The sequence below is a fragment of the Aspergillus heteromorphus genome (assembly GCF_003184545.1).
Source record: "Aspergillus heteromorphus CBS 117.55 chromosome Unknown BO70scaffold_2, whole genome shotgun sequence".
NCBI lineage: Eukaryota > Fungi > Ascomycota > Eurotiomycetes > Eurotiales > Aspergillaceae > Aspergillus > Aspergillus heteromorphus.
This window is the reverse complement of record NW_020290407.1, coordinates 328,654-351,543: the sequence shown is the minus strand read 5'-3', so window position 1 is coordinate 351,543 and position 22,890 is coordinate 328,654. Positions and strand designations below refer to the sequence as shown.

At 53.1% G+C, this 22,890-nt stretch overlaps 11 protein-coding genes across 11 annotated transcripts; 7 read left to right on the top strand and 4 right to left on the bottom strand.

The window, feature by feature from the left end:
* Window positions 1–243: 243 nt before the first annotated feature.
* On the top strand, window positions 244–987 carry BO70DRAFT_77546 (uncharacterized protein). The gene has a single exon (XM_025548711.1). The coding sequence runs from the start codon at window positions 333–335 to the stop codon at window positions 831–833; it is 501 nt and encodes a 166-aa protein (XP_025403201.1). The 5' UTR covers window positions 244–332; the 3' UTR covers window positions 834–987.
* Window positions 988–1,141: 154 nt separating this feature from the next.
* BO70DRAFT_392440 (uncharacterized protein) lies at window positions 1,142–2,269 on the bottom strand (the record flags this gene model as incomplete). The annotated part of the gene is made up of 3 exons (XM_025546286.1): window positions 1,142–1,510; window positions 1,981–2,114; window positions 2,161–2,269. 3 exons carry the CDS (start codon window positions 2,267–2,269, stop codon window positions 1,142–1,144), a joined length of 612 nt encoding a protein of 203 aa, XP_025403200.1.
* Window positions 2,270–2,444: 175 nt separating this feature from the next.
* Window positions 2,445–2,962, bottom strand: BO70DRAFT_77542 (uncharacterized protein). The gene has a single exon (XM_025548710.1). The coding sequence runs from the start codon at window positions 2,814–2,816 to the stop codon at window positions 2,553–2,555; it is 264 nt and encodes an 87-aa protein (XP_025403199.1). The 5' UTR covers window positions 2,817–2,962; the 3' UTR covers window positions 2,445–2,552.
* BO70DRAFT_77541 (uncharacterized protein) lies at window positions 2,963–3,535 on the bottom strand. The gene has a single exon (XM_025548709.1). It carries the CDS (start codon window positions 3,431–3,433, stop codon window positions 3,110–3,112), a length of 324 nt encoding a protein of 107 aa, XP_025403198.1. The 5' UTR covers window positions 3,434–3,535; the 3' UTR covers window positions 2,963–3,109.
* A 1,792-nt stretch (window positions 3,536–5,327) lies between these two features.
* Window positions 5,328–7,285, top strand: sun1 (SUN family protein UTH1). Its single transcript, XM_025548708.1, has 3 exons — window positions 5,328–6,577; window positions 6,628–7,007; window positions 7,075–7,285. The coding sequence occupies exons 1-3, from the start codon at window positions 5,719–5,721 to the stop codon at window positions 7,114–7,116; spliced, it is 1,281 nt and encodes a 426-aa protein (XP_025403197.1). The 5' UTR covers window positions 5,328–5,718; the 3' UTR covers window positions 7,117–7,285.
* A 1,943-nt stretch (window positions 7,286–9,228) lies between these two features.
* fhdA (putative transcription factor Tos4) lies at window positions 9,229–11,363 on the top strand. The gene is made up of 2 exons (XM_025542240.1): window positions 9,229–10,819; window positions 10,868–11,363. Exons 1-2 carry the CDS (start codon window positions 9,299–9,301, stop codon window positions 10,892–10,894), a joined length of 1,548 nt encoding a protein of 515 aa, XP_025403196.1. The 5' UTR covers window positions 9,229–9,298; the 3' UTR covers window positions 10,895–11,363.
* A 174-nt stretch (window positions 11,364–11,537) lies between these two features.
* BO70DRAFT_358204 (uncharacterized protein) lies at window positions 11,538–12,789 on the top strand. The gene has a single exon (XM_025542239.1). It carries the CDS (start codon window positions 11,973–11,975, stop codon window positions 12,324–12,326), a length of 354 nt encoding a protein of 117 aa, XP_025403195.1. The 5' UTR covers window positions 11,538–11,972; the 3' UTR covers window positions 12,327–12,789.
* A 388-nt stretch (window positions 12,790–13,177) lies between these two features.
* BO70DRAFT_283151 (ARM repeat-containing protein) lies at window positions 13,178–17,149 on the top strand (the record flags this gene model as incomplete). The annotated part of the gene is made up of 8 exons (XM_025539075.1): window positions 13,178–13,196; window positions 13,429–15,548; window positions 15,597–15,888; window positions 15,935–16,092; window positions 16,143–16,427; window positions 16,476–16,784; window positions 16,838–16,982; window positions 17,043–17,149. The coding sequence occupies 8 exons, from the start codon at window positions 13,178–13,180 to the stop codon at window positions 17,147–17,149; spliced, it is 3,435 nt and encodes a 1,144-aa protein (XP_025403194.1).
* A 1,914-nt stretch (window positions 17,150–19,063) lies between these two features.
* On the bottom strand, window positions 19,064–20,364 carry BO70DRAFT_77451 (coiled-coil-helix-coiled-coil-helix domain-containing protein). Its single transcript, XM_025548706.1, has 3 exons — window positions 20,093–20,364; window positions 19,609–19,966; window positions 19,064–19,545 (listed from the first exon to the last, which is right to left on the bottom strand). The coding sequence occupies exons 1-3, from the start codon at window positions 20,289–20,291 to the stop codon at window positions 19,266–19,268; spliced, it is 837 nt and encodes a 278-aa protein (XP_025403193.1). The 5' UTR covers window positions 20,292–20,364; the 3' UTR covers window positions 19,064–19,265.
* Window positions 20,365–20,885: 521 nt separating this feature from the next.
* BO70DRAFT_392434 (uncharacterized protein) lies at window positions 20,886–21,492 on the top strand (the record flags this gene model as incomplete). Its single annotated transcript, XM_025546285.1, has 2 exons — window positions 20,886–20,983; window positions 21,105–21,492. 2 exons carry the CDS (start codon window positions 20,886–20,888, stop codon window positions 21,490–21,492), a joined length of 486 nt encoding a protein of 161 aa, XP_025403192.1.
* Window positions 21,493–21,956: 464 nt separating this feature from the next.
* On the top strand, window positions 21,957–22,868 carry BO70DRAFT_283958 (uncharacterized protein; the record flags this gene model as incomplete). The annotated part of the gene is made up of 3 exons (XM_025539106.1): window positions 21,957–22,164; window positions 22,211–22,343; window positions 22,391–22,868. The coding sequence occupies 3 exons, from the start codon at window positions 21,957–21,959 to the stop codon at window positions 22,866–22,868; spliced, it is 819 nt and encodes a 272-aa protein (XP_025403191.1).
* Window positions 22,869–22,890: the final 22 nt, after the last annotated feature.

Here is a 22,890-nt window from a genome sequence, read left to right as displayed (position 1 = left end):
CACGAGTGCCGGAATTAATGTCCCTCGCCGTAAAATGGCTAGCCTGCCACCTCTGGCTCTTTATTCGTCTGGCCTCTGGTCAGGGATATGAGGTGTTTCATCTTTGCATGAAAGAGATGCAGTATCTTATCCAATCATCGCCCAAGTTGAATTAACGAACAAGTCGAATCATCGGACAATCCGGAGCTTAAGAATCTAGGGCGTGATTGTCAGCTGGATTGGAGTTCGACGGTGGACTCGGAGCCATTGATGGTCCAGAAATAGATCCAAAGGTTATGTAGTGTATATGGGCACCGTTTGCTCCAAGCCCTGCCCTGCCACCGTCTTTGTCAATGACAGAACATTCCTGCCAAGCCTCCTGTGAAGAATCAGATCCCGAGGCCCGCGTGCATGGCAAACCTAATTTTCACGGGTCCAGTTCCGCGAGCACTCCTTGCATGTCCCATGAACGAGAACATTGTAGAATCGCCAAGGGTTCCAGAATCTCTTTGTTGCAGGTAGCAGGCTCTACCCAGACCGCAATGATCATCCAACCTCGAGTTCAAGCAGATCACCTCATTGTGGCTGTTGCAAGGCTTTCTTTGTTTGCGCGTAAGGCTGCCGAGGCAGTGACATGGCAGCTTTGTGGGTTTCAGGTTCAAATGATGTGGAAAGTCGCAGGCTGGCTGTTTCCCTCTCCTGTGCATTATGGAATATTGACAAAGCATGGCAACGTGGAGCCTGTGCACGGTACATTTACCATATTGGCAGCCCGAGGCACAGAGTATTTCCAGGAGATATGGCACGATTCAACAGAAATTGTTCGAACTAGTGAAGTTCACAGACTAGAGTGACGCAATATCAACACATAGTCAATCCCATATTGCTATAGCTATATCAATGCAAGATAACAAGCCTTCCGAGACCCTCGAGATAGCCCGACAGGTGGATCTCGGTCATATCATGCTCAAAGAACCTCGGGGAACCCCTTTTCCGGCATAAGGGGCAGCAGGAGGCGGCGGTCCGGCAGTGAGGAATTAATCACGCCAAGCAGGCCTGAAGCCCCCAGTATTGTCGCGATGGTTCCGTCGGTGCCAACTAGTCTACCAGACTCAGGCCGTGCGTGACTCCTTGACCGGACCCAGCGCTCACTGCTCACTCTTCAGGATGGGGCCAATTCCCAGACAAACCATGAACCAGCGGTCTTCGGAGTCCGGAGAGGCAGCGGAACAGCGGAGAGCCAACGGATAAAGGAACGGTTCAGGTACGCGTCGACAGTGATAGGGCCGAGGGAGCGTAGATGAAACAGTCGCGGGTTTCCCATTCTTCCCATGGCACCTCCGTACGGAGGACACCGCGCAGACGCAGGCATTCTGACTGCGACAGTGACTAATCGGAATGCGAGTATAGCTATAGCCTCGTAGAGCGGTTCATATTGGGGAGGGTCGACAGCATGCCCGTACCGCTTCTTGGTCCGGGACACGTCAATAGCTGATGTGTTGGGATCAATAGTCGCAAGGGTAAACGGCAACTATTTGGCCACGGCAGGATATCTGGGAGGGGATCAATCATGGCGGGCGAGGATGCGTGGAAATACGGAGCCCGTCGTCAGTCTACCCGCTGCGACGGGGCTAGTCTCCGAGGTAAGGAAGGTAAAAAAGCTTCGGATCCCCACTATAGGCCACCAGATATTTTTGGCCGTCATTGAATGAATCGTTGAATACGGACGGTGGTCACGGTCGAGCTTGAAGAACGCACCACCCACCACAATCCACTCCACCTAATCAATCAAACTGTCGGCTCCCACTCCGTAGATTAGTTCTGCGGAGAAGGAACTATCAGATAGGACGCGAAGATAAACATGCCTGGTAACCTTATCCAGCCACTTGGCATCGTATGAGTACGTAACTGACGGGACTGACGGGCTGAAGCCGCGCAAGCAGCGAGCGACTATTGAGCGTCTGTCTGTTAGATGGGTTCTATGGCGATGGGATGGGCGACCCCGTGTTGCTGCTTGCTAGTGCTAATTGACTCGGTCTTGGCCGCTTGGGGGTTGGAGTCTCCAGTTGCCAAGCTTTGGGCCTGGGACGCCGACTGCGAGATCAGGCAGGCCCGATAAGCATGGGGCGCGGCCCCTCAGGCGGTTAGTCCTCCTTACCAGTCCTCCGTACCTGCCCGTACGGTACGGCGCGTATCGCCTTGTACACACTATGGCACTTAGTCGGACCTGGTAGAGGTCGTGCAGCTCAGGGGTCCACGAGCAATATGCAAAGGGTCCAAATGACTCCATCTGCCTCTCTAGTTGTGAACGCAATGGCCAGGCGAATTGGCCCGGGGGCAGGGGGGAGGGGGGCGGAAATAGAAGCTGGCTGTGTTAGAATCATATACGAGTAAGACACCTGGGCCGCTTGTGTTTGGCTGGCCAAGCAATTCACCGACTTAGCCCGTCGATGGTCATCTTATACTCCGTACCTACACTGCGGCTAGTTTGATGACTGTCTTGGTCTGGGTCAGGTGAACCTAGAAGTCAAGGCAGAAGTCACGGGAGCAATGAAACAGTCTGACTAGGTTATCTAATAGTCTTGGTCTCTCCAGTCCAGCAAAATTGAAGCGAAGCTTGTGCGGTTACTGCGGATCTCCGTGGCAACTGCTGGCACCATGAGGCTGTGAGACGGGACGAGCGCTAGTACGAGGAGGCGTTGTGGCACAGGTCGCCATAGCCATCCAAATGCTGCCCGTAGCTCGATATCGGATATCCCCATGCCAAACCGGCACTCAAGCTCGATGAGATGAGATGAAAGTCTGCAGCCAGGACGATCTCTTGATGTGGGTGACATCACGCAATCAAACCAAGATCTGCCGGGTAATTACGGTGCGGTGGATCGGATTCGCGATGATTCTATAAGGCTGGGATGGCCACTAGTTGTTCGGAGTCATATTGTTGGGTGTTGGATCAGTTGCTAGGACTATCTAGAGTTGCAATGTTCGCTGTACGGAGGGGCCATCCGATATGACTCCAGCAAATGGTTGCGCTCGTTAGTAGTCGGGCACTCATTGTTGATCCAAAGGTATCCGCTATCACACCGTGGAGTTGAAAAGCATCAGGCATGGTTGGGAGTACTGTGTATAACTATCTTCTGTACTCTGTACTCCGTACTCCGTAGATCAAGAGAATTAAAGGGGGGGGGGGGGGGGGGGAGGCCATGATAATACTAGATTGGACTCCTGACACCATCCCAGCTCCGCCCAGGACATCCCTGCCACGTACATGGCTGCATGGATACTGAGTACGGAGTACTACTGTAGTATACTGTCCGGACCAAATTGAGTACCTGCATATGTACCCAGGGGAACAACGGTGAAAACACCGCCAGAAAGCCACGACATAAGCCGAAAGAGCGGGCAGATCGATCAGCCAATAGACCATGGGATTCTCAACGTGACGCTGCACCATTCGATGGAAGGGATCCTACTGTGTATGACACAATAGGCAACAATCCAAGGCGCGGTCACTGGCAGCCAGTGAGAGGCTGACAGCCACCACATGTAAATGATGTGTGCGACTGATCAAAAATATTTTATCCGACGCGTCTAGGATTCTGCCTCGATACCTAGGTACACTGCGGTGCACTCACACACTGGCCGGGGTCTAGATAATCATGCCTGATAAACGGCTGCATGCTCCGCAACGGGCCTTAGTCTCGAGAAAATCACCTGCGCATGGCTATATGATAGGTAGAACAATCTATTCCATCACTCGCGGGACGTGTGCACTGTCTCGGTCAAAAGTGGATTCTCCATCCTTGGGGGGAGTACTTTATATGTAACCGTATGTGTATGGCGGGGTAGATAGCGGTAGGTAAGAGAAGGGTTACATCAACGTAGGACATACAGTGCGAGATTTGAGGATGACCCAAACGCTGGGATCTGGGATGGCTTGAACCTGAGGGGAAGTCAGAGATAACATCTACTCCGGCTGAAAAAACCTTTACCGCCCGTCAGACTCAGGACACCCTCCTGCAGACCAACATTATTGAGATCGGACATGAGACATTCCCTGGTAGGCCAAAATGGTGGCAATGGTTCGGCAGGGCTGTGCAGCCGCTGATTGGTGTGCCTGGCCGGGGGGGGAAGGTTTGAAGCCCACCGGTTGGTGCCCGAGGGCACCCGCTGATTGGCGCGCCCGGCCCCAGAGCAATTTCGGTAAACGCCAAGCTCACTTTCAGGAACAGGAAAGCCCCAAACACAAAAAAAAAAGTAAGGGTTTCAAAGGGGAAAATCACTGAATGAGCGGCCAGCAGCCCCTCCTCAAGGCCCAGCGTTCCAGACAGCCGGCGGTTCTTGCCCTTGAAGAGGTACCCAGAAGTACCCAGACAGCACCCCCACTTCCAGCTGCAATTCTGAGAGGCGCTCACGTTGCGCCGTGGACGTCGATTTTTTTTTTTTTTAATTCAACGCTGGCGGATTTCTTGGCTTTCTTACCAACGCCCCCTGTTTGTTGTCTGACCACCTCGAAGCCTCCCAACAAGCTGTCTGGGGTCGAAGTCCCTAAGGACCACACAACGGAGGCCTCCGAATGCGATAGACCGCGATACGTATTATGCTCCTCTCCTTTCCCGGCCGCCAGCCCTTGTAGATCGGAGGCATGTACGATGTACCTTTTTTATATCCCGAGCCTCGACATAAAAATAGGCTTTCACCCCCCGAGTACCATTACATACATACAGTGACCGCCACTGTACCAGGCTAATTTCCAGCACTAAATCCTAACAGTCGACACTAACTTAAACCAATGTCTTGAGCGGTTGAGCCTGCTGGCTGGTGGGCCCCCCTGATTCTATTAGTGCGATTAGTGTTGTTATAATTACTCCGACTCGTACTAGTATTACTGCCAGCGACAACTAAACCAGTAGCCACTCGAGCCAGAATATTGCCGCGCTTTGTCTGTCCACTCATCTGGTCCAAGTGCCACTTGCTTTCTTTTGGTTCCTTGGGCTCACCCCCTGGAAAAGGTCAGCGCACGCCTTCCCTGTCCCTCCTGCCCACATTCACTCTCTTTACCCCCCCCCTGGAAGTCTGGTCCGAACCAAGTCTTACTCCTCCTTCATCTCCTTTTGATTCCCTTTTCTCGCTCGCGATCCTCCACATTTCCTTCCTCCCCTCCCCTCCCCCCCCCAGAGCGTTTCATCTCCGGCCTTCGCCTGCTATCCTTTGCGAGATTTCCTATCCGACCAGAGGGACTAGTTTCTCTCTCGCACGCTCTTTTGGGAACCTCCTTTACTTCTTGCCTTCACTCACTCCTTGTCCTCTCATATCCAATTCTCGGCAACTTGCTTCTTTCTCTAGAGACTTGGAGCAACCACTGCCTTCCCTGGACTTTCGTTCGTGTACAGACTTGTTTGCGAAGCGCGCGACTGGTTTGCTGTGACGTTTGTGTAGGTGCCCCCCATTCTGACTCTATCCGGTGTCTGGGTGTTGCCTGCTATAGTACCACCGCAGACCCCTGGCACCCACCAGGCAATTGGGTTTTAAGTGTTGCTCTGGTTGGCCCTCACGGGTCGCACACGTTTGTTGGGACAAAGAATCAACACAGGCCAAGCTCTGCGGTTAATCAGGCTTCCCGTTCAATAACTGAATAGTCCAGCGCATGCTAATATGTTGGCCGGCGCCTGCCATTGATTAGATCCACATTTTGACGCAATACCCAAAACCTCGCGCAACGTGCTTTGAATCAACACAATGAAGTTCAACACCGTTGCTCTCACCTTGGCTACGGCCGGCTCGTTGGTGTCTGCTCAGCACAACCACCAGCACCGCCACCACCACAAGCGCACCCCCGACACCGAGGTCGTCACTGTTGCGGGTCCCACTGTGACCACCTACATCCTCGACGGCAAGGTCATCTCTCTCGAGGAGGTCTGCGCAGGCATTGCCAGCAAGACCCTGCAGTGGGCCGGCGACGCTCCTCTTGACGCTTGCTCGAGCTCCACCACCTCCGCTTCTACATCTGCTACTAGCGCGACCGCCACGCCCTCTCTCGAGGCCGCTGCCGAATTCATCGAGGTCGCTTCCGTCAAGCACTCGTCGAGCAGCACCAGCACCAGCTGGAGCAGCGCCTGGACCAGCAGTGCGTCCGTTTACGCCTCCTCCACCGCTTCCGCCACCAGCTCTTCCAGCTCCTCTACTGCCACCGGCATCGATGAGGACTTCCCCGATGGCGAGCTCTCCTGCGACACTTTCCCCTCCGCGTACGGTGCCGTGGCTCTCGACTACCTTGGAATCGGCGGTTGGTCTGGTATCCAGTATGTGACTATCGTCGACGACGTCGTGGACACCATTGTCACCGCTGTGACCGGCGACTACTGCACGGATGGAGCCATGTGCTCTTACGCCTGCCCCGCGGGCTACCAGAAGTCCCAGTGGCCCAGTGCTCAGGGCTCCACTGGACAGTCGGTTGGTGGTATTGAGTGCAAGAACGGCAAGCTTTACCTCACCAACAGCGCCTTGTCGAAGAAGCTTTGCATTGAGGGTACTGGAGGTGTTTACGCCAAGAACTCCCTAAGCGACTATGTTGCCGTTTGTCGTACTGACTACCCTGGTAAGCTTCTCCTCCAATATAATCCTGATGCACGGCATTAACAGTTCCAGGTACCGAATCTGAGACTATCCCTCTCGGCCTCGAGGCGGACAGCGACTCCCAGCCCCTGACTTGCCCCGATGGCGACACCTACTACAAGTGGGAGGGAAAGACCACCTCCGCTCAGTACTACGTTAACCCCAAGGGTGTTTCCACCGAGACTGGTTGCCAGTGGGGTAACGGAAGCGAGGCTGTTGGCAACTGGGCTCCTATCAACCTTGGTGTTGGTGCGGACGACGGTGTGTGGCTCTCTATCTTCCAGAACAGCCCTACCACCACCGAGAAGCTTGACTTCAACGTTAAGATCGAGGGTGACGACCTCAGCGGAAGCTGCAAGTACGAGGACGGTACCTTCTACTCCGAGTCCGGCTCCAACGACTCCGGATGCACTGTAAGCCCCCTTGCTTCCTTCCTCTCTCCCATTCGAAGTCTCTCGCTTACCATCATTTTCCGTACAGGTCGAGGTTCTCTCCGGTGACGCCACCTATGTCTTCTACTAAAGCAGTCGATGACCCGGCCCAATCAGCCGCCACTTGCTCGGGCTTGGGCAAGCCCGCTTTCCTGACCCTAGCAAGGGCGACTTGCAAATAGAAGAACTTTTTACGCCTCTGTTCACCCTGTTCATGATTCTCTGGCCAGTGCGCTTGTTTTCTTCTGTGTATCTTACTATATTGTCTTACGTGACTTGGAGAATATAGCCTGTCACATTTGTAAAGTCACCATTCGTTTGATGGGGACGACTGTGGTTAGACCTTACCTTCTCTACTGCAAAGTAACACTGACTTCCGTCTTTCTAACCGCAGTCTCTCCTGTTCTTATTCCCCATAGGCAGCCTGGTCTGCTCAGCATGTCATAACCCCGCAGTTACTTGTACAGTAGTATGTTTCGTTTTTTTTTCAATTGAAATGTTGCCATGTTCTTCTCGTTCCCAGCTCTCCGGATTCTAGTATAGTCTGTAGTGAAGATTGCGGGACATTGACATGGACATGGATATTGACAGTGGCGTCGAACTCAGGGCTGGGACGTAATAAAGTATTCGGGAGGCGGTGGACACATTCCAGTGCGGCAACCACATGCGTCATGCACGGTCTACCGTATCTGATATCACCGGCCTTGGGAATGTGCATAAGTGGAGCCATCGATCGGTCGGTGAGTGACTGGCTGACGGGCTGGCTGGCGGGCTGGGCTGGGCTGCTGTCAGTGTGATGTGTGGCATGCCATTGTGCCTGAAGCGGATGCGGACACGGATCCTCTTGGTTCCATCCCTAAATGCGTTCATACATACCGTACACTCTATCTTGATTGGGTATTTGGGGGTGAGGCTGGAGGAGGTTGGATATGGGGCGTGTTTTATTGGTTGTTCCTCTGTATTCAATTTCTAATTCAAAGTCCGCCCCTCAGTGTATGCCTTGGTGGATATATGAGGTGGCGGACATGACATCGTGTGTTCACTGTTTAGGCGGGCGGGATATATATTGGAAACATTGAATGGCATGGGGTGTACTGCGTACTCCGTGTAAGAGTTGAAACCGAAAGCCTGCGTGTAGATGTCAAGTCTCATAAGAACAACCAGTTTTTCTTTATTAAATTATTGGTAACGCCAGAGAAAGTCTTCTTTGGAGATTTCCTGGGAATAATTGCATTATTAACTGGTCAACATGAATGACAGTATAAAAAACAGTCTCTGTCACAGTCCAGTTGAGGTCATCCCGCGGTGACAGTCCGCCCGACACGCGCTAGTCCAAAGGGGGATGGCGAGTCACGATCTGTACGAAATCCCTGCAACGTGCACATGGCCTTGCTTATTTCGGGCCAGGCGCAGAGCGCTCATTGGTCGAGGCCGGGCGCCCCGACAGCACGTGACCAGGCGCGCAGTCACGGGTCCCGAACCAGAAAACGCGGAGCACCTGACTCCTAGACGCGGAGACGCGCCGGGCGGCCTGCCTGCCTGGGGTGTCCGTCGACCGCCCGAGGCATCCATACATACATACAGCAGGGCTCGTATACCGAAGCAAAACAGGGCCACAGGGACTCAGGGACTCAAGGAGCCGCCAGGATTGGACCACCCTCCCAGCAAACCTCAAGGTCTGGAATCTCCCAGCTTCACAGATACTTTTATGCGGTGGACTGCATATTTTCGGACGGTCAAACCGAGAATCTGCGCGAGCTCAGTGGTGGAGCACAACGAACCCTCGCCCGGCGCCTATCGAACGCGTCTCGGACTGTAAGCGTGCATTTCCGCGCTGGAAGGACGAGACGCTCCGGTCCGCCAGGCATTCCACCACACACCATCCTTTCACCCTTTTCTTCAATGTTTCTTGTCCTTCCCATTAGACGAATTTTCCTGCTTCCCAACCTCCTGGCCCTCGTCTTGGGGGGTGAAGCCCACTCAAAGTTCCTTCCCTTTCTTCCTTGACTCGCTTCATCTCGTCTTTCTCTCCTTCCCTGCTGCCCTGCTCACGCGATTTGCTCTGCTCCCCCCATAGACAGACAGACAACCCATAGACTCCCTCCCTCCTCCCCCCCCCTCCTCCTCCACCCACCCCCAAACCTGTTTTCGACGCGACGGAAGCCCAATTGATCTATTTTAATACCCCCCCCCCCACCCCTCTGGCACTTCTTCGTGTGGCATCGGAGCCTCTAGGGTCTATGCTTGAGGCACACGGCCCGTCGAATTGCAGCATGGAGTCTTCGCCTCCTAGGAGCAGTTCTACTGCTTCTGTGGCAGGCGTGAAGCGTCCGGCGGCCCTGTTGCCTGCCTTCGAGCCATTGAGTTCATCTCCCTCCCTCCCTCGTCCGCAGAAGCGTGTAGCACGCGAAGATCATGGAATCATCTCGACCTATCCGACTCCCGTGCCGACCTCGTCGACTCATATCATGTCCTCCTCCCCCCCTCGAATGGCTCTGCCCCGGACCGCCTCGCGACGTACCTTCACCTCGACCAGTTCCGAAAGAACCCCGCTGTCCGCTGTCCCGACCCTGATGCTCTCTGAGAGTGGGGAGGCAGTCCTGATGGGGAGATCGAGTGCCTCGTGCCACCACCAGCTCGCGGCCAACCGCATGATATCAAGGGTGCACGTCAAGGCCACCTTTAAGCCAGCACCCAACCCGTTCGACCGCGACAGAGTGGAGATCATGTGCTTGGGGTGGAATGGAATAAAGCTGCACTGCCAGGGGAAGACCTATGACTTGGCTAAGGGGAAGACGTTCACGTCTGATATCAAGGATGCTGATATTATGATCGACGTCCACGACGCCCGTGTGCTGGTCCAATGGCCGCAGCATGACAGAAAGGACTACGCCTCGACCGACTCGGAACAGACCTGGGAGGAGACCACCCCCAAACGTGCAGCTCATGCCCGCCGGAGCCTCCATGAAAGCCCCAACGTGGAGCGCCAACGCTTGGCTTCTCCTGTCTCCCCGTCCCCGGCGGTTAAGTCTCTGGTTGCTCCGTCATCACCCCTGTATACCCCAACACGTTCACGTAATGCAGTCGTTGTGTACGAGGACGAGGCTTCACCTGTCCGTCGCAACAAAGCCGAGGATGAATCGGCTGAAGCCACTCAAATCATCGAGGATATTCTAGAGAGCTCGCAGTCAAGTGACCTGAGTGATCTGAGCAAGCACGACGATTTCTCTGACCATGATGAGGAGAACGACCCCATTATTCACTCTTTCGGACCTTTTGGCGACAACCTGCTCCCTCGGATGGCCTCCTTCAATGCTGATGAGTCACCGCTCCAGCCCGCACGTCCTCGCAATCAGGCCCCGGCCCAGCCACTCCAGCCCGCCAAGTCCCCGAGACAGCTGTCTAATACCACCGAGTCGACTGATAATGTGCCCACCAGGCTGGAGCCGCTCGATGAGAGCTCCGAACGCGTTCAGAACCATGCTGTCAACCAGCTAGCATTCTCGCGTCTTTCGTCTACCCCATTCTCGACTATCCTGCAGAATCTCCCCCCCGCCCTGTGGAAGCGGGAAAGAGATTCCAAGAAAGGCCCCTCGAAGGATGAGATTCGTACCATCCTGGACACGACCAAGTGCATCGGAAAGGTCGCGCGGGAAGGGAAGGACGCCGCTGGAAAAGCACTCGAAGCCGAATATTACTATATCCCCGACTTCGATGAAGACGATATGCGTCGAGAGGCGGTTGTTCATGACCTCAGAAAGCCAGGCCTCCGCAATTGCCGCAAACAACATAAGGTAAGCACCGTCAATGATGATCCCTGATATACCGCTGACCGTCCACAGCAATACTTCTGGCGCAAACCGAAATAAAAGAAAACCTGTATCCAACGCCCTGATAATATTTGACACGACTTTTCTTGATTCTGAGTACATATTTGCAATGTTCCCCTCTTCTTTTAAGGACTCGCATAGCGTGGCGTGGGCATACCCTGTCGATTTTATGTTGTTGTTGTTGTATGAAGGTGTATGATGACGGAGATTCTCCTTTCTTGCGTTCTATTAACGGCCCCCAAGCCAGATGTATTGTTTTTGTCCACGTGCGATGTCTATTGTGTTTCCTGACGGCCCCAGGCCACATTGACCATGAAGCGTCCCGGGTTTCTACTGGTGATGGTGTAGACCGGGCCTTTGTGGGTGCCAAAAACCCCTCCCTGCCTTGTGTGACGTCCGCCAACGACCTTGATCCTTGAAATTTCCCTGAGTTTTGTCCGCCAGTGAGTTGTTGGTAACCTCCATCAGCATCAGCCTTGGACCAATCATGACCTGTATGTTATCAAAACAAAAGCGTTTAGTTTCATGTCTCGGTCCGAATCTTTCATAGTGCTACTCTTAGTATTTGGTCAGTAGTAATTGGCGGGGAAAGTAGGGTTCGTGAAAGTCAAAGCTGCAGCATCACGTGTGGCCCCGGGATGATGATGGATGATGATGTCTGGATGACTTCAGGCCCAGCATTCCATTGTTGATGCTGGAGGGACAGCATTGCTGTCTTATCCAATACGAGCCAACTCCAGGGTCCTACTGTGTATGACATGTTCTCACCCTGCAGGACGGAGGCATATTAAAGCGACCTCATCTGCGGCTTCTCTTTTTGATCCTCATCTCAATACAGGCTCGATATCACCATACTACATCTACAAACAATCAAGAGTGATTATCAAAGCGATCACTCTCTCAGTTACTCAGTTGCCTTTATTATAATCCCCGCTTCGCTCCATCTACACCTACGATCCCAACCGCCAACAACCAACATTCAGAACCAATCCACTATCCTCCATCCTCCATCCATTCATCCATTCATCCATTCATCCATCCATCCATCCATCCACTCTCCCTACCGGTATACCACCTTTTGCCTCCACCACACCCCAAGGGAAAAGAGAAGAAGAAAATGTCCTCCGTTGACTGGTCAATCCCCTTCCTCAAGTCCCGCCACACCGACGACCAAAACCCCGACGCCCACGCCAACACCGACAGCCCCGTCCCCGACGCAAGCGGACTACGCAGCGCCCCCAGCACTTCTACTTCCACTTCTACTGCTGTTCCTGAAGACCCCAGCACCCGCATCCTAGGCGAGACGGCGAAGCCTCCCGTTGTGCGACATTATAGTTGGAGCGAGGAGGACCGCAAGCATGAGCTCCAGGCGAGGTTGTTGGATATGGAGGAGGCGAGGAGAATGGGGTTCTCGGAGAGGGAGGGAGGGAGAGGGGAGGGAGAGGGGGAGGGGGACTTTGCGGTGGAATAGATGTGGGTGTTTGTGGGTTTTGTGATGTGTGATGTGGTGCTTGCCGTGGTGGTGATTAGGTAGGTATATTGGGTGGGATGGGATGGGACGGACGGACGAGGTTGTACTTGTGGTGAGCTGGACTGGACTGGACTGGGCTGGGATAGGGTTATTGGGGGGGGGTTTCTTTTTACTTGATGATTGATGATGATGACGATGATGCTGCTTTTGATGATGACGATGCTGACGATGGATGGGTATGGATTATGCGATGCGGCTGTCTAGTAGTAATTTGTTTGTTTTCCTGGGATTAGGATTGCGTGGAGGGATAGGAGGATGGTGGCGATGGGAGATTTAAATATTGCAGTTAGTGATTGGGGGATTTGTGATATAGTTGGTTGGTGGGGATGGGATGGGAGATTGTAATACGATGCGATGCGCATAATGGATTGCTTCTGATGATGCGGTTCTGAGAATGGGGTTCGTAGTGTTGATGCACTGATTTGAGTTGCAGGTACCCCGTAGAAGAGAAAGTAAGAGGATGATATTTGATGGTGGTGGTGGTGGTAGTGGTGGAGAGAAGCCGGGCGGAGCTGCAAGCATTGCTTGTCCCCCTCCGCCTTCGGCCCACTTGTGCTGCTTGCTCTTCTTCACTTCCACTTCCACTTCACTTCCACTCCGCCAGCCACTTCAAGGCTTGCATCTTCTCCGACGAGACATTGCGCGTCACTCCCTGCCACGTCTCTCCCCAATGTGGCGTCCCAGTCACCCATGCGCTCTCCTTTCCCACTCTTTGAAAGGACCCCTTGACAGTTGAAATCTCCCCCTCACGCGCGCAATTGCTGTGACACCACACCGCACGGCGGCAAGCAATGGATCGCCAGAGAAAGCGTACGTTCTTCGGCCAACACCCCCCCACCCTCGACTCACGTCTCCGGAATACGCATCGCTAACGATTCTTTCTGCTGACAGGGGAGCTCCGCCTTCTCAATGAGAGAGTCTGGGCCGGCGAGAATGGTAAGCGCCCCTCCCCTCCCCGATAACGACGACGGCGACCACGACGATGATACCTCTACTACTGCATTCACTTGCCCGAACTAACAACTCAACTTCCCCGGAACAGACGTCTTCCCCGTCAGCAAATCCCTCGACTCCGCCCTGAAGAAGAACACCGCCTTCATCAAGCGTCTCCGCACCGGCGTCAACGCCGCTGCCCAACAAACCTTCCTGGCCGACATTCGCACCCTATCGCTCCACAAGTATCTCTCGGAAATTATCTCCGCCTGCTACGAAGGTCTCTGCAAACTCAAGTCGCCCGGAGAGATCGCCACCGGCGTCGAGATCACCAGCGCACTGCACCAGCGGTTCGGACCTGCGGAATTCACCAGGCAGATCGGATGGCTATTGGGACGCGGCTTGAGTACGCCGGATAAGGGACAGTTGAAGGCCCTCACGCAGGAGGTGCGCGAGCGCGAGGAGAAGGAACGCTTATCTCGTCACCGAGTGTTGCTGAGGGTGGTTACGGAGCTTTGGCTAGTGGGCGTTCTCAAGACTCTCGACGATATTGAAAAGCCGGACGATGTGGGCGCGAAGGGCAAGGATGGTGTCGTTGGCCTGGGTGGCAAGGCAACCGATGGCCTGCCTAAGAGTAGAGTTCCCCCGTCGGCTGGAAAAGATGGCGATAGGGAGCCGGAACCGTTTCCTTTGGAAGTGCTGAAGGATCTCCTTGGGCATGATCGCGATCACTCGAATTTGCCACTCGCCGTTTTGTTCGTTAAGAGCTTTAGTTGGGATGTGCTCGGTGTGAAGACGGTTGAGGAGGGCAGGAAGACTGTTGAAGCGGATGGTGCTACGACGAGTGCCCCCGCAGAGACGACGAATGGTGGCGGCGAGGGCGTGGAACAGGCGGAAAACGACCCCCCGCTTGCTCCGGAGAAGGTTCAGCTTCGGTTCAAGCATATCCTGAATAGGTATCTTGAGGACGTCAAGGCTCATGTTGTCCGCGATCAGAGAGCCTTGACCGCCCAAAGTCGCCGCAATGCCGAGGCTTATGTGAAGAGTGGTGAGATCTTCGAAGATCGCCAGGCCAATTTTGAAAGACAGACGAAATCGCTGGAGAGACTGGTTGCGAATACTCAGGTCTTGTGTGAGGCTCTGGGTGCCGAAATGCCTGCCTTGGCTGAGAAGGAGACCGCTGATTCCGGGGCGGGTGGAGGAATCGGCTTGGTGAAAGCGAGCGAATACCTACGTGGTCAAGGCGAGGGTGCTGGCATCTGGGAAGACGAGGAGGAAAGACGCTTCTACGAGAACCTGGTCGACCTCAAAGGCAAGGTGCCGGCTGTACTGTTGGAGGATGCCAAGAAGAAAAAGACCGAGACCGATGAAGCAGGGAAGAAGAAGGCAGACGGCGAAGCCGGCTCCGATGCAGAGAAGCCCGAACCTACCGGCCAAGCTCAACAATCCGAGGAAAAGACTGCCGCGGACGCCGATGACCAGTCTACAGCCATCGCAAGCAAGACTGTCGGAGCCCAGGTCGACGCACTTCTCGCCAAACTGCCGGACTTGCAGACCAAAGATCATGTCGACCAGCTAGCACTCGACTTCTGCTTCCTTAACTCAAAGGCGTCGCGGAACAGGCTCATCAAGGCGGTCTCAGACGTCCCCAAAGGTCGCATTGACCTTTTACCCTTGTACTCGCGTCTGGTTGCAACCCTTGGGCAGTACATGCCCGATATCCCGCAAGGTATCACCACGTATTTGGATGAAGAGTTCCGAAGCCTTCAGCGCCGGAAGTCGAAGGAGTTCCTGGGCCAGGTCCGGATGAGCAATGTTCGCTATCTCGCGGAATTGACCAAGTTTGGCGTGGTTCCGGAACATATCATCTTCCATTGCTTCAAGGTCTCGCTGGACGAGTTCTCCCGCATGAACATTGAAATCATCGGTCATCTCCTGGAAAACTGCGGACGGTATCTGCTTCGAAACCCAGATACCTCCCCAAGAATGGCCTCCTTCTTGGAGACTCTCAGCAGGAAAAAAGCTGTCCAGCACCTGGGTCAGCAGGAACGGATGATCATCGAGAATGCGGTTTACTACGTCGACCCGCCACCGCGACCTGCCATCCAGCAGAAGGAGCGCACACCCATGGAATCTTACATTCGCAGACTGGTCTACTTGGATATGAACAAGCGCAACTACACCAAAGTCCTCAAATCGATCCGAAAACTGCACTGGGAAGAACAGGATGTGAGTATTCAACCTGGTTTACAGAGGATCCGCTAATTGGGTGATTAGGTGGTCGACATCTTGGAGCGTGTCTTCAGCAAACCTGTGAAGGTCAAATACGGCAACATCCACCTTCTCGCTATTCTTGTCAGCGCTCTGTACAGATACCATCAGGACTTCGTCATCGGTGTTGTGGACAACATCCTCGAGCAGATCACTCTAGGTCTAGAGCAAAACGACTTCAAGTTCAACCAGAAGCGTGTCGCTGAAGTCAAGTACCTTGGAGAGCTCTACAACTACAAGATGATCGATTCGCCTGTGATCTTCGACACCCTGTATCGCATTGTTACTTACGGTCATGGTAAGTCTGCCGATGCCAGCCTTTAACAATCACTAACATCGTCTAGAGGGCGGTACGCCGATGCCCGGAAAGATTAACCCGCTTGATATGTACGATGATTTCTTTCGCGTCCGCCTGGTCTGCACGCTTCTTGACACCTGCGGTCACTGTTTCGATCGGGGTTCTGCGAAGAAGAAGCTCGATTTCTTCCTGACTTTCTTCCAGGTACGATCTTTTCTTCGTTTTACTACTGAATCCCGGCTAACACAGACTAGTACTACATGAACACCAAGGACCCATTGCCGATGGACGTCGATTTCCTTGTCCAGGACACCTTCTCGATGACTCGTCCCCAGTGGAAATTGGCAACTGATCTGGAAGAGGCCACGCAGATCTTCAGCGAAGCTGTTGCGCAGAACTTCAAAACGCAAAACGCCGAGAGACCCACAGACCCGGAGGAGGATGACTCTGAAAGCAGCTCTTCGGATGAGGGCTTGGAGGAAGATGCTATCCCCGAAGCGGAAGACGACCAGGAATCGAGCGATGAGGCCGAGGCTGAAGTAAGTGTCTCATGATCCAACGGATTCAGTGTATTAACGAACCATCAGGGATCCGGACCCAATGGCGAGAAGAACGACGACAGTGAGTCCGAAGATGAAGAGATCTTTGTGACTCGTCAAGAAGAGGAGCGTGACCCCGAGGCGGAAGCCGACTTTGATCGCGAGTTCGAGAAGATGATGGCAGAGAGCATGGAGTCGCGGAAATTCGAGCGCAAGGGTGTCTTCGACATTCCCCTGCCGATGAAGCGGTCAGGTCGCGAGGCTACGGCCGAGATCCCCATGCCCCAGGAGGTGCCTAAGCCGATTGTGAACACGATGGCCTTCTCTCTGATGACCAAGAAAGGAAACAAGCAACAGGTGCGTCCATACTATTCCTACCAAGGCAGCACTTACCAACCATAATCATTTAGACTCGCACGATCGACCTGCCCTCTGATTCCAGCTTCGCAGTCGCCATGAGAAGCCAGCAACAAGCCGACCGCGAGGAACAGCAGCGGATCAAGAACCTGGTTCTCAACTACGAAAAGACCACCGAGACCGAAACAACCGCCGAGGGTGAGAACCAGCCCTCAAGCTCTTCCTCCCTCCCACGCACCATACTGACCAAGCCCCCAGCCGCGGAGAAGCGTTCCCCGCACCGTGACACCAGAATGGACAAGTCTAGCGCCAACCGCCTGGCCTTCCGCTCCAGAAAGCTCCAGCTGAGCGACGTGAACTGGTAGATGAACCCCGGACTTCTATTCCATCTTCAGTACCTTCGCAAGAGCAACAGGGTACATACACACACACACATACCTTTCAGACTAAATCCGGAGAAGAACCAACCACCCTACCCTACGCTTTTCCAACATCAGCGTCTGTCTTCCATCGGATTGGTGGAGTTCGATCGTCGGTCGGCTTGCCACAGTTACTGTTTACATCTACAACATGATACCAAGGAGGGAGTCTGATACATCCAGAGATTCTTTATTAGCTATCAATAAGTTGTGGGTCTGCTGTCGTGCAGGCTGTTGGCTAGGCTATGGTGCGATGCGAGGTATTGATTGATTGATATTGTCTCCGTCCTCGCTGTCATTCATGTGATGTGATCCGGGTGCGTGTGAGCAGAGCAGAGCATATCACCTGTTCAACACAGTGATATGATCATATCGTGATCGTTATCCCCCCGTACGTCCGAACAACGCATGGTTAGGTGGGTAAGGTACAGACGGTACAGACGGTACGGGTGAAGGTGAAGGTGAAGGTGACAGTGACAGGTTGGTTGGCTCACTTGTTTGCACAGACAAGACAAAGCAATACAAGAAGAGAAAGGAAAAACAGATCATGTCTCACTGCCGCTCAGCCAACTTGCGACCTGGGCATTGCGACATTCAGAGGTACTGCAGGTACAGGTGCAGGGGTACACAAGTGCTTGACTGGGTCAGGTGACAGTCACTCTCATCATCATGATTATAGTTTCTGTAGCCTAGCTACGGACAGGCAGATAGACAGACAGACAGACAGACAGACTCGACCCATCATCTCGTGACCGACTTACTTACTACCTACTCTACCTACATGGAATGAATGTATCTATCTATCTATCTTTTTACCAAAACTATCCACCCATCCACCCGTCCACCAAGAGTACAAAGCACAAGGACATGATCAATCTTAGTATGAAAGTATAGTACCTACATCATCACACAGAGGTGGTTGGTTTCCTTCCTTTTTTATAGAAAAGAGAAGCAAAAAAAAAATAAAACGAAAGAAAGAAAGAAAGAAAGAAAGAAAGAAAGAAAGAAAGAAAGAAAGAAAGAAAGAAAGAAAGAAAGAAAGAAAGAAAGAAAGAAAGAAAGAAAGAAAGAAAGAAAGAAAGAAAGAAAGAAAGAAAGAAAGAAAGAAAGAAAGAAAGAAAGAAAGAAAGAAAGAAAGAAAGAAAGAAAGAAAGAAAGAAAGAAAGAAAGAATACATTTATGTTCTATTCTGCTGCGCTGACATCTTTTTTTGGGGGGGGCGGGGGGGCGAAATGCTAAATGTAACATCCACCCAAGGAGACAAAGGTGAAGAATAGAGAAATGGAAAATAGGAGACAGGAGACAGGAGACAGGAGACAGGAAATTAAAGATAGGAAAGAAAACATACAAGTACAAGTACAGGTAGGTAGGTAGGTAGGTGGAAGGCTACTTACTTATATAGATACAGGTACAGAACCCGGCAGACATCTAGACAACAGGCAGGCAAGCAGACTGCAGAAGAGGAGGGTGAGTTGCGGGGAAAGCTGGAGATGGAGACAGGGATTGAGCCGCAGCCGGAATTCCAACACAATGGAAGGTCGGATGAGAGACGAAGACGAAGGCGAAACCAGAACGAGATACCACGCCCCTACTCTATCTATATCGATTGCAGCTTCGTGACCAGGGACGGACGGAGAGACGGGGAGAGAGAGAAATAGAGGGAGACAAAGGGAGCTGGGATTCGGCAAAAACAGCGGCTGGTGTATGGTGTATGGTGTATGGGGGTATAAAAGATCAGAATTTGAAAGGCCCAATCAATCCAAATCACAATGATAGTAGTACATAGTACACACAGCCCGATCTCCACGATCCGGCCCGACTGTCCTCTCTCTCTCCCCCTTACTCTTACTCTTCCTCTTCTTACTCTCTGCGGTATGCATGCACGTTCTTTTGACTCCGACTCCGACTCCGCTTCACACTGAACCAATCCACCGAACAACCCCGTTTGTATGTATGTCTCACAGTATGGTATCGGATCATAGCTCCACCGCATCCACAGGGTACCGAGTTCTAAGCAGATAGGTTGAAAAGAATTGAATTTGGAAGAAAGAGGCTAGATTATTTATTTCTGGTTCTGCTCCTCGGCATCGTGGGCAGCCTTGGGGATCAGGGCCTCGCTCTCGGCGAGTTCACCCGCCTCGGCGAGGGCCTGTTTCGTCTCAGCGTTGACGGCCTGTGCGCGGGCGTGCTTCTCGTCTGGGTGGGAGGCGGCGTCAATTTCCGCGGCCGACAGGGGCAGCTCGTCGCTGGATTCGGGGGCGGGGGCAGCGGGAGCGGCCTCATCGTCCTCGAGCTCGGCGCCGTAGACGTCGGGGTGTTCTCTGAAGCAGTTTTGCATGGCCCTGTGAGGTTACACGTTAAATTGGCTCGAATCGGGGAATAAGGGAGCTTTGGAGGAGACGTACTGGAACTTGTCGATGCAGTCAATGCCCTTCGGCTCCTCAGGCGAGTACACGAAGCAGCTGAACGCAGCCCGGAAGTCCTCTCCGCAAGGGCCGTGGGCCATACCGCCCAGACAAGGGCAGTCCCAGTTGATCTCGCCGGTCTCGGGGTTGAAGGCGCCTTGCTCATCGGCTTCCTGTTGGAGCTCTTCAGGGGACTTCACGGGGGCATCGTCGGTGGCGGGTTGCGCATCTTGGGGGACGGGGGTGGGAGCGGGAGCGGGCGCCTTCTTCTGTTCACGGATCTTGGGCTTGATGGACTCGAGGGTGAGGGGGGATTCTCCGTCGAGGGAGTCGGTTTGGGGTTGCGAGCGGAGGGAGACTGTAGAAGGTTAGTGGTTGGTTGGTTGGGGGTTTTTTTTTTCGCGAGCGGTTTCGTCATATTGGCCGCGGAGGCCAGTGTGGAATCTTCCAGACGCAAGCATTGTCGACAGCGGGATTCACGTACAGGTCGGTCTTTGAGCGAAGTAGGGGCTCGTGTTGTAGTAGTAGACGGCACCGGCGGCCAGACCCAGGCGGACAGCGGTGTTCTTCCAACTCCTCGGCTTGGACTCTGCGGGTGCGGTGCTTATCAATCGTCTGCTGGCCGGGCCACGGACTGCGACGGCCGGGGACCGGAGGAGGGCTCTAGAGGCGGGACGGAACATGGCGGGCGGAAGAGGGGGGAGGTGCGATTGAGGTCACAGCGGGGGAAGAGACATGAATGGGACGACGGAGAAGCGGCGGAGGATGAACAGGATGGGATGGGATGAAGATGGAGGAAGGCGGAAGCCGGACGGCGGTCACGTGCCGCGCTGCAGTCCAGCAACTGTTGCTCCGATCTGATATCCAGATCCAACCCTTCTACAGAGCAAAAACCAGATGGATTCCTGTTTGGAACCCAGGATGGCTCCTGGTAAGCGCCTACTGCCATCTCTCATGTCTCTGGTCTTCTCAGGAGAGGTGCTCGATTTCTCGCATAGCGCATAACATCTTGGCCAAGGAAGCCGACAAGTCAATTACCGAGCCTCTTTTCTTACACAATGAATTAGATATGAATGTTCAAAGTAACGAATATGAAACTCCTCTGATATCTGTGTGGAAATGTGGGAATTTGTGGCTGGTTAAGCTCCTACTTGAACGGGGCGATTTCAATCCTTGACATCCGGACCGAATTCTACTTCGACCCGGTATACTGGGCCCTGGAGAGTCGGAATATGTCATGTTTGCTCTGCACCAGACAGATACTTAACTAGCCCGAGATGATTAGTCGCCATGTTCGAGAGTACTTTATATCGTTCGAGAGGATGAACGGGACGTCGCTCCAAGGTCACGTTGCCATTGGCCAATCAGCGCGCCGGTTGGCCCTGCTGCAGGCTCGGCGGTGGTTCCGGCCTCTCCATTGGATCGACTATATCTTGCTCCAATCTACATCCTATCATTTTCGCGGTTCAAACGCGGGACTTATTATCACTGGCTAGGTCCCTGATATCCCGCCCTTTCAACAGTCCGTTTAAGACGGATTCCGATGGGCGATCGCCACTGTCATATGCGGCCCAATATGGAGACGAGGTCGTGGAGTTGTTGCTGAGAGACGATCGGTTGTTGGCAGGACAATTCGACGAAAATTTCCGATCACCACTCTCCTATGCAGCCGAATCGGGACATCTGGGGGTGGTCAAAATGCTGTTGGAATATGAGACGGCCCACTCGATCTTTAACGAGGATGATCGGAAGATGGACCCATTTGCTTACGCAGAGGCTAATGGTCATGATGAAGTTATGATATACATGGAGGAGTGGATGTGTGACAAATATTCCGCCGTTAAACCCGTTGGACTTTCTAGACGACCCTTTCGATGCTTCTGACGTTTCTGACGCTTCTGATGCTTCTGATGCGGAATCCGAGCACCCTTCATCATGAAAAAAAAAAAAAAAACATTGGGATAACACCGTCCAGCCAGAAAGCATCTTATGTACAATAATGCCGTTGACATACTCCATGAAATCAGAAAGATACCCCTATAGATTAGTGCTTGTTGGAAACTAGCACCCATATAGATATAGATCCACACTGATTGGCTAGTTCCGTCAAGATGACGCTAAACCCGAAATGGTCATTCATCGCGATGTCTCCACCGGCCCTAAGAAGTCTTCCATGGCGATGCCATAGTCCTCAATGAAAGGAGGCGCAAGAAAAAGAGATCAATGGCAAGATTTCTGGTATTTAAAGGTCCGGTGGGCTCCTGGCTTTTCATCCATACCCCGTTTCTCGATTTGAACATCCAAGACCCTTCCTAGTCTCAGTTCATTAGTATTGCTTGGTATCCAACATGGCAAAACTGCAGTCTGTTTTCACTATTCCTCGCGAGAGGCGTTACATTGCTATCGCTGAGATTGTCATTTTCTCTGTCATTCAGACTGTCCAATTCATCATGAAATTTATGCAGGAATGGCGGTATTGGCACCACAACAAACGCAAGAGCTATGCGCGCTGCTTTCTATACTCCTGGTTTGGATTGCTGGGCATATTGGCACAGCGTATGTAAACCACACTTTACAATTTTGCAAAACTGACATGGACCAGTTCGCATCGCCGGATCTGCTATGGTGATCGCCAACTCCAGGCCAGGCCAGTCGTTGCTGATTGCCGAATCCGTCTTACAAAGCGTTGGTCTTTCGCCTCTCTTGTTTGAGGTGAGCCTTGTGCTTTTGCGAAGGTATGTCTGAATCTCTCCAGGACAAGACAGAGCTGACAGCCGTGTAGTGGCCAGTCTGGTCGATCCGGTCCTGGGAACTCCCGTTATCCCAAGCATATCCGCATCCTGCTCCACGCCTTCCGCTTTCCGGTCATCATATCTATAATCCTGGTAGTGGTGGGTGGGATCATTGGCATTCGTGCATGCCGGGACACAGGAGCAGCCGTTTTCGTGGCCACTTTTGCTTTTGTATGCAGCCTTATTGGGTGGCTCGCAGTGAGGTTTCGTCCTGTTCTCCCTGCTGGCGGATACCATTGTGTATTGGTGGTGCTGATGACGCTTCCTTTCTTCGCTGTCAGGATTGCTTACTTCCTGCTGGGTCACTATGGCTCGCAGAAGTTCAGCCCTGTCACTGGAAGCAGAGGTGTCATGGTGGGGATGAGTCTGGTGATGGAGATATTTATCGTTATCCTTCTGTTGCTGGCCCGTGCGGTGGCAGAGCCGTTTTTGCCTGCGGGTGAGATTGAAAACGATTCGGTGGCCTAAAGTATACAGGGAGAAAGAGTCT

Bases quoted from the DNA above. Each gene is read 5' to 3' on its own strand.
- BO70DRAFT_77546 (XM_025548711.1), top strand. From the start codon at position 333: ATGACAGAACATTCCTGCCAAGCCTCCTGTGAAGAATCAGATCCCGAG.
- BO70DRAFT_77542 (XM_025548710.1), bottom strand. From the start codon at position 2,816: ATGTCACCCACATCAAGAGATCGTCCTGGCTGCAGACTTTCATCTCAT.
- BO70DRAFT_77541 (XM_025548709.1), bottom strand. From the start codon at position 3,433: ATGGTGCAGCGTCACGTTGAGAATCCCATGGTCTATTGGCTGATCGAT.
- sun1 (XM_025548708.1), top strand. From the start codon at position 5,719: ATGAAGTTCAACACCGTTGCTCTCACCTTGGCTACGGCCGGCTCGTTG. The intron at 6,578-6,627 runs GTAAGCTTCTCC...TAACAGTTCCAG, and splicing joins TTGTCGTACTGACTACCCTG to GTACCGAATCTGAGACTATC. The intron at 7,008-7,074 runs GTAAGCCCCCTT...TTTTCCGTACAG, and splicing joins CCAACGACTCCGGATGCACT to GTCGAGGTTCTCTCCGGTGA.
- fhdA (XM_025542240.1), top strand. From the start codon at position 9,299: ATGGAGTCTTCGCCTCCTAGGAGCAGTTCTACTGCTTCTGTGGCAGGC. The intron at 10,820-10,867 runs GTAAGCACCGTC...GACCGTCCACAG, and splicing joins ATTGCCGCAAACAACATAAG to CAATACTTCTGGCGCAAACC.
- BO70DRAFT_358204 (XM_025542239.1), top strand. From the start codon at position 11,973: ATGTCCTCCGTTGACTGGTCAATCCCCTTCCTCAAGTCCCGCCACACC.
- BO70DRAFT_77451 (XM_025548706.1), bottom strand. From the start codon at position 20,291: ATGTTCCGTCCCGCCTCTAGAGCCCTCCTCCGGTCCCCGGCCGTCGCA. The intron at 19,967-20,092 runs GTACGTGAATCC...AACCTTCTACAG, and splicing joins CTTCGCTCAAAGACCGACCT to TCTCCCTCCGCTCGCAACCC. The intron at 19,546-19,608 runs GTACGTCTCCTC...GTAACCTCACAG, and splicing joins GACTGCATCGACAAGTTCCA to GGCCATGCAAAACTGCTTCA.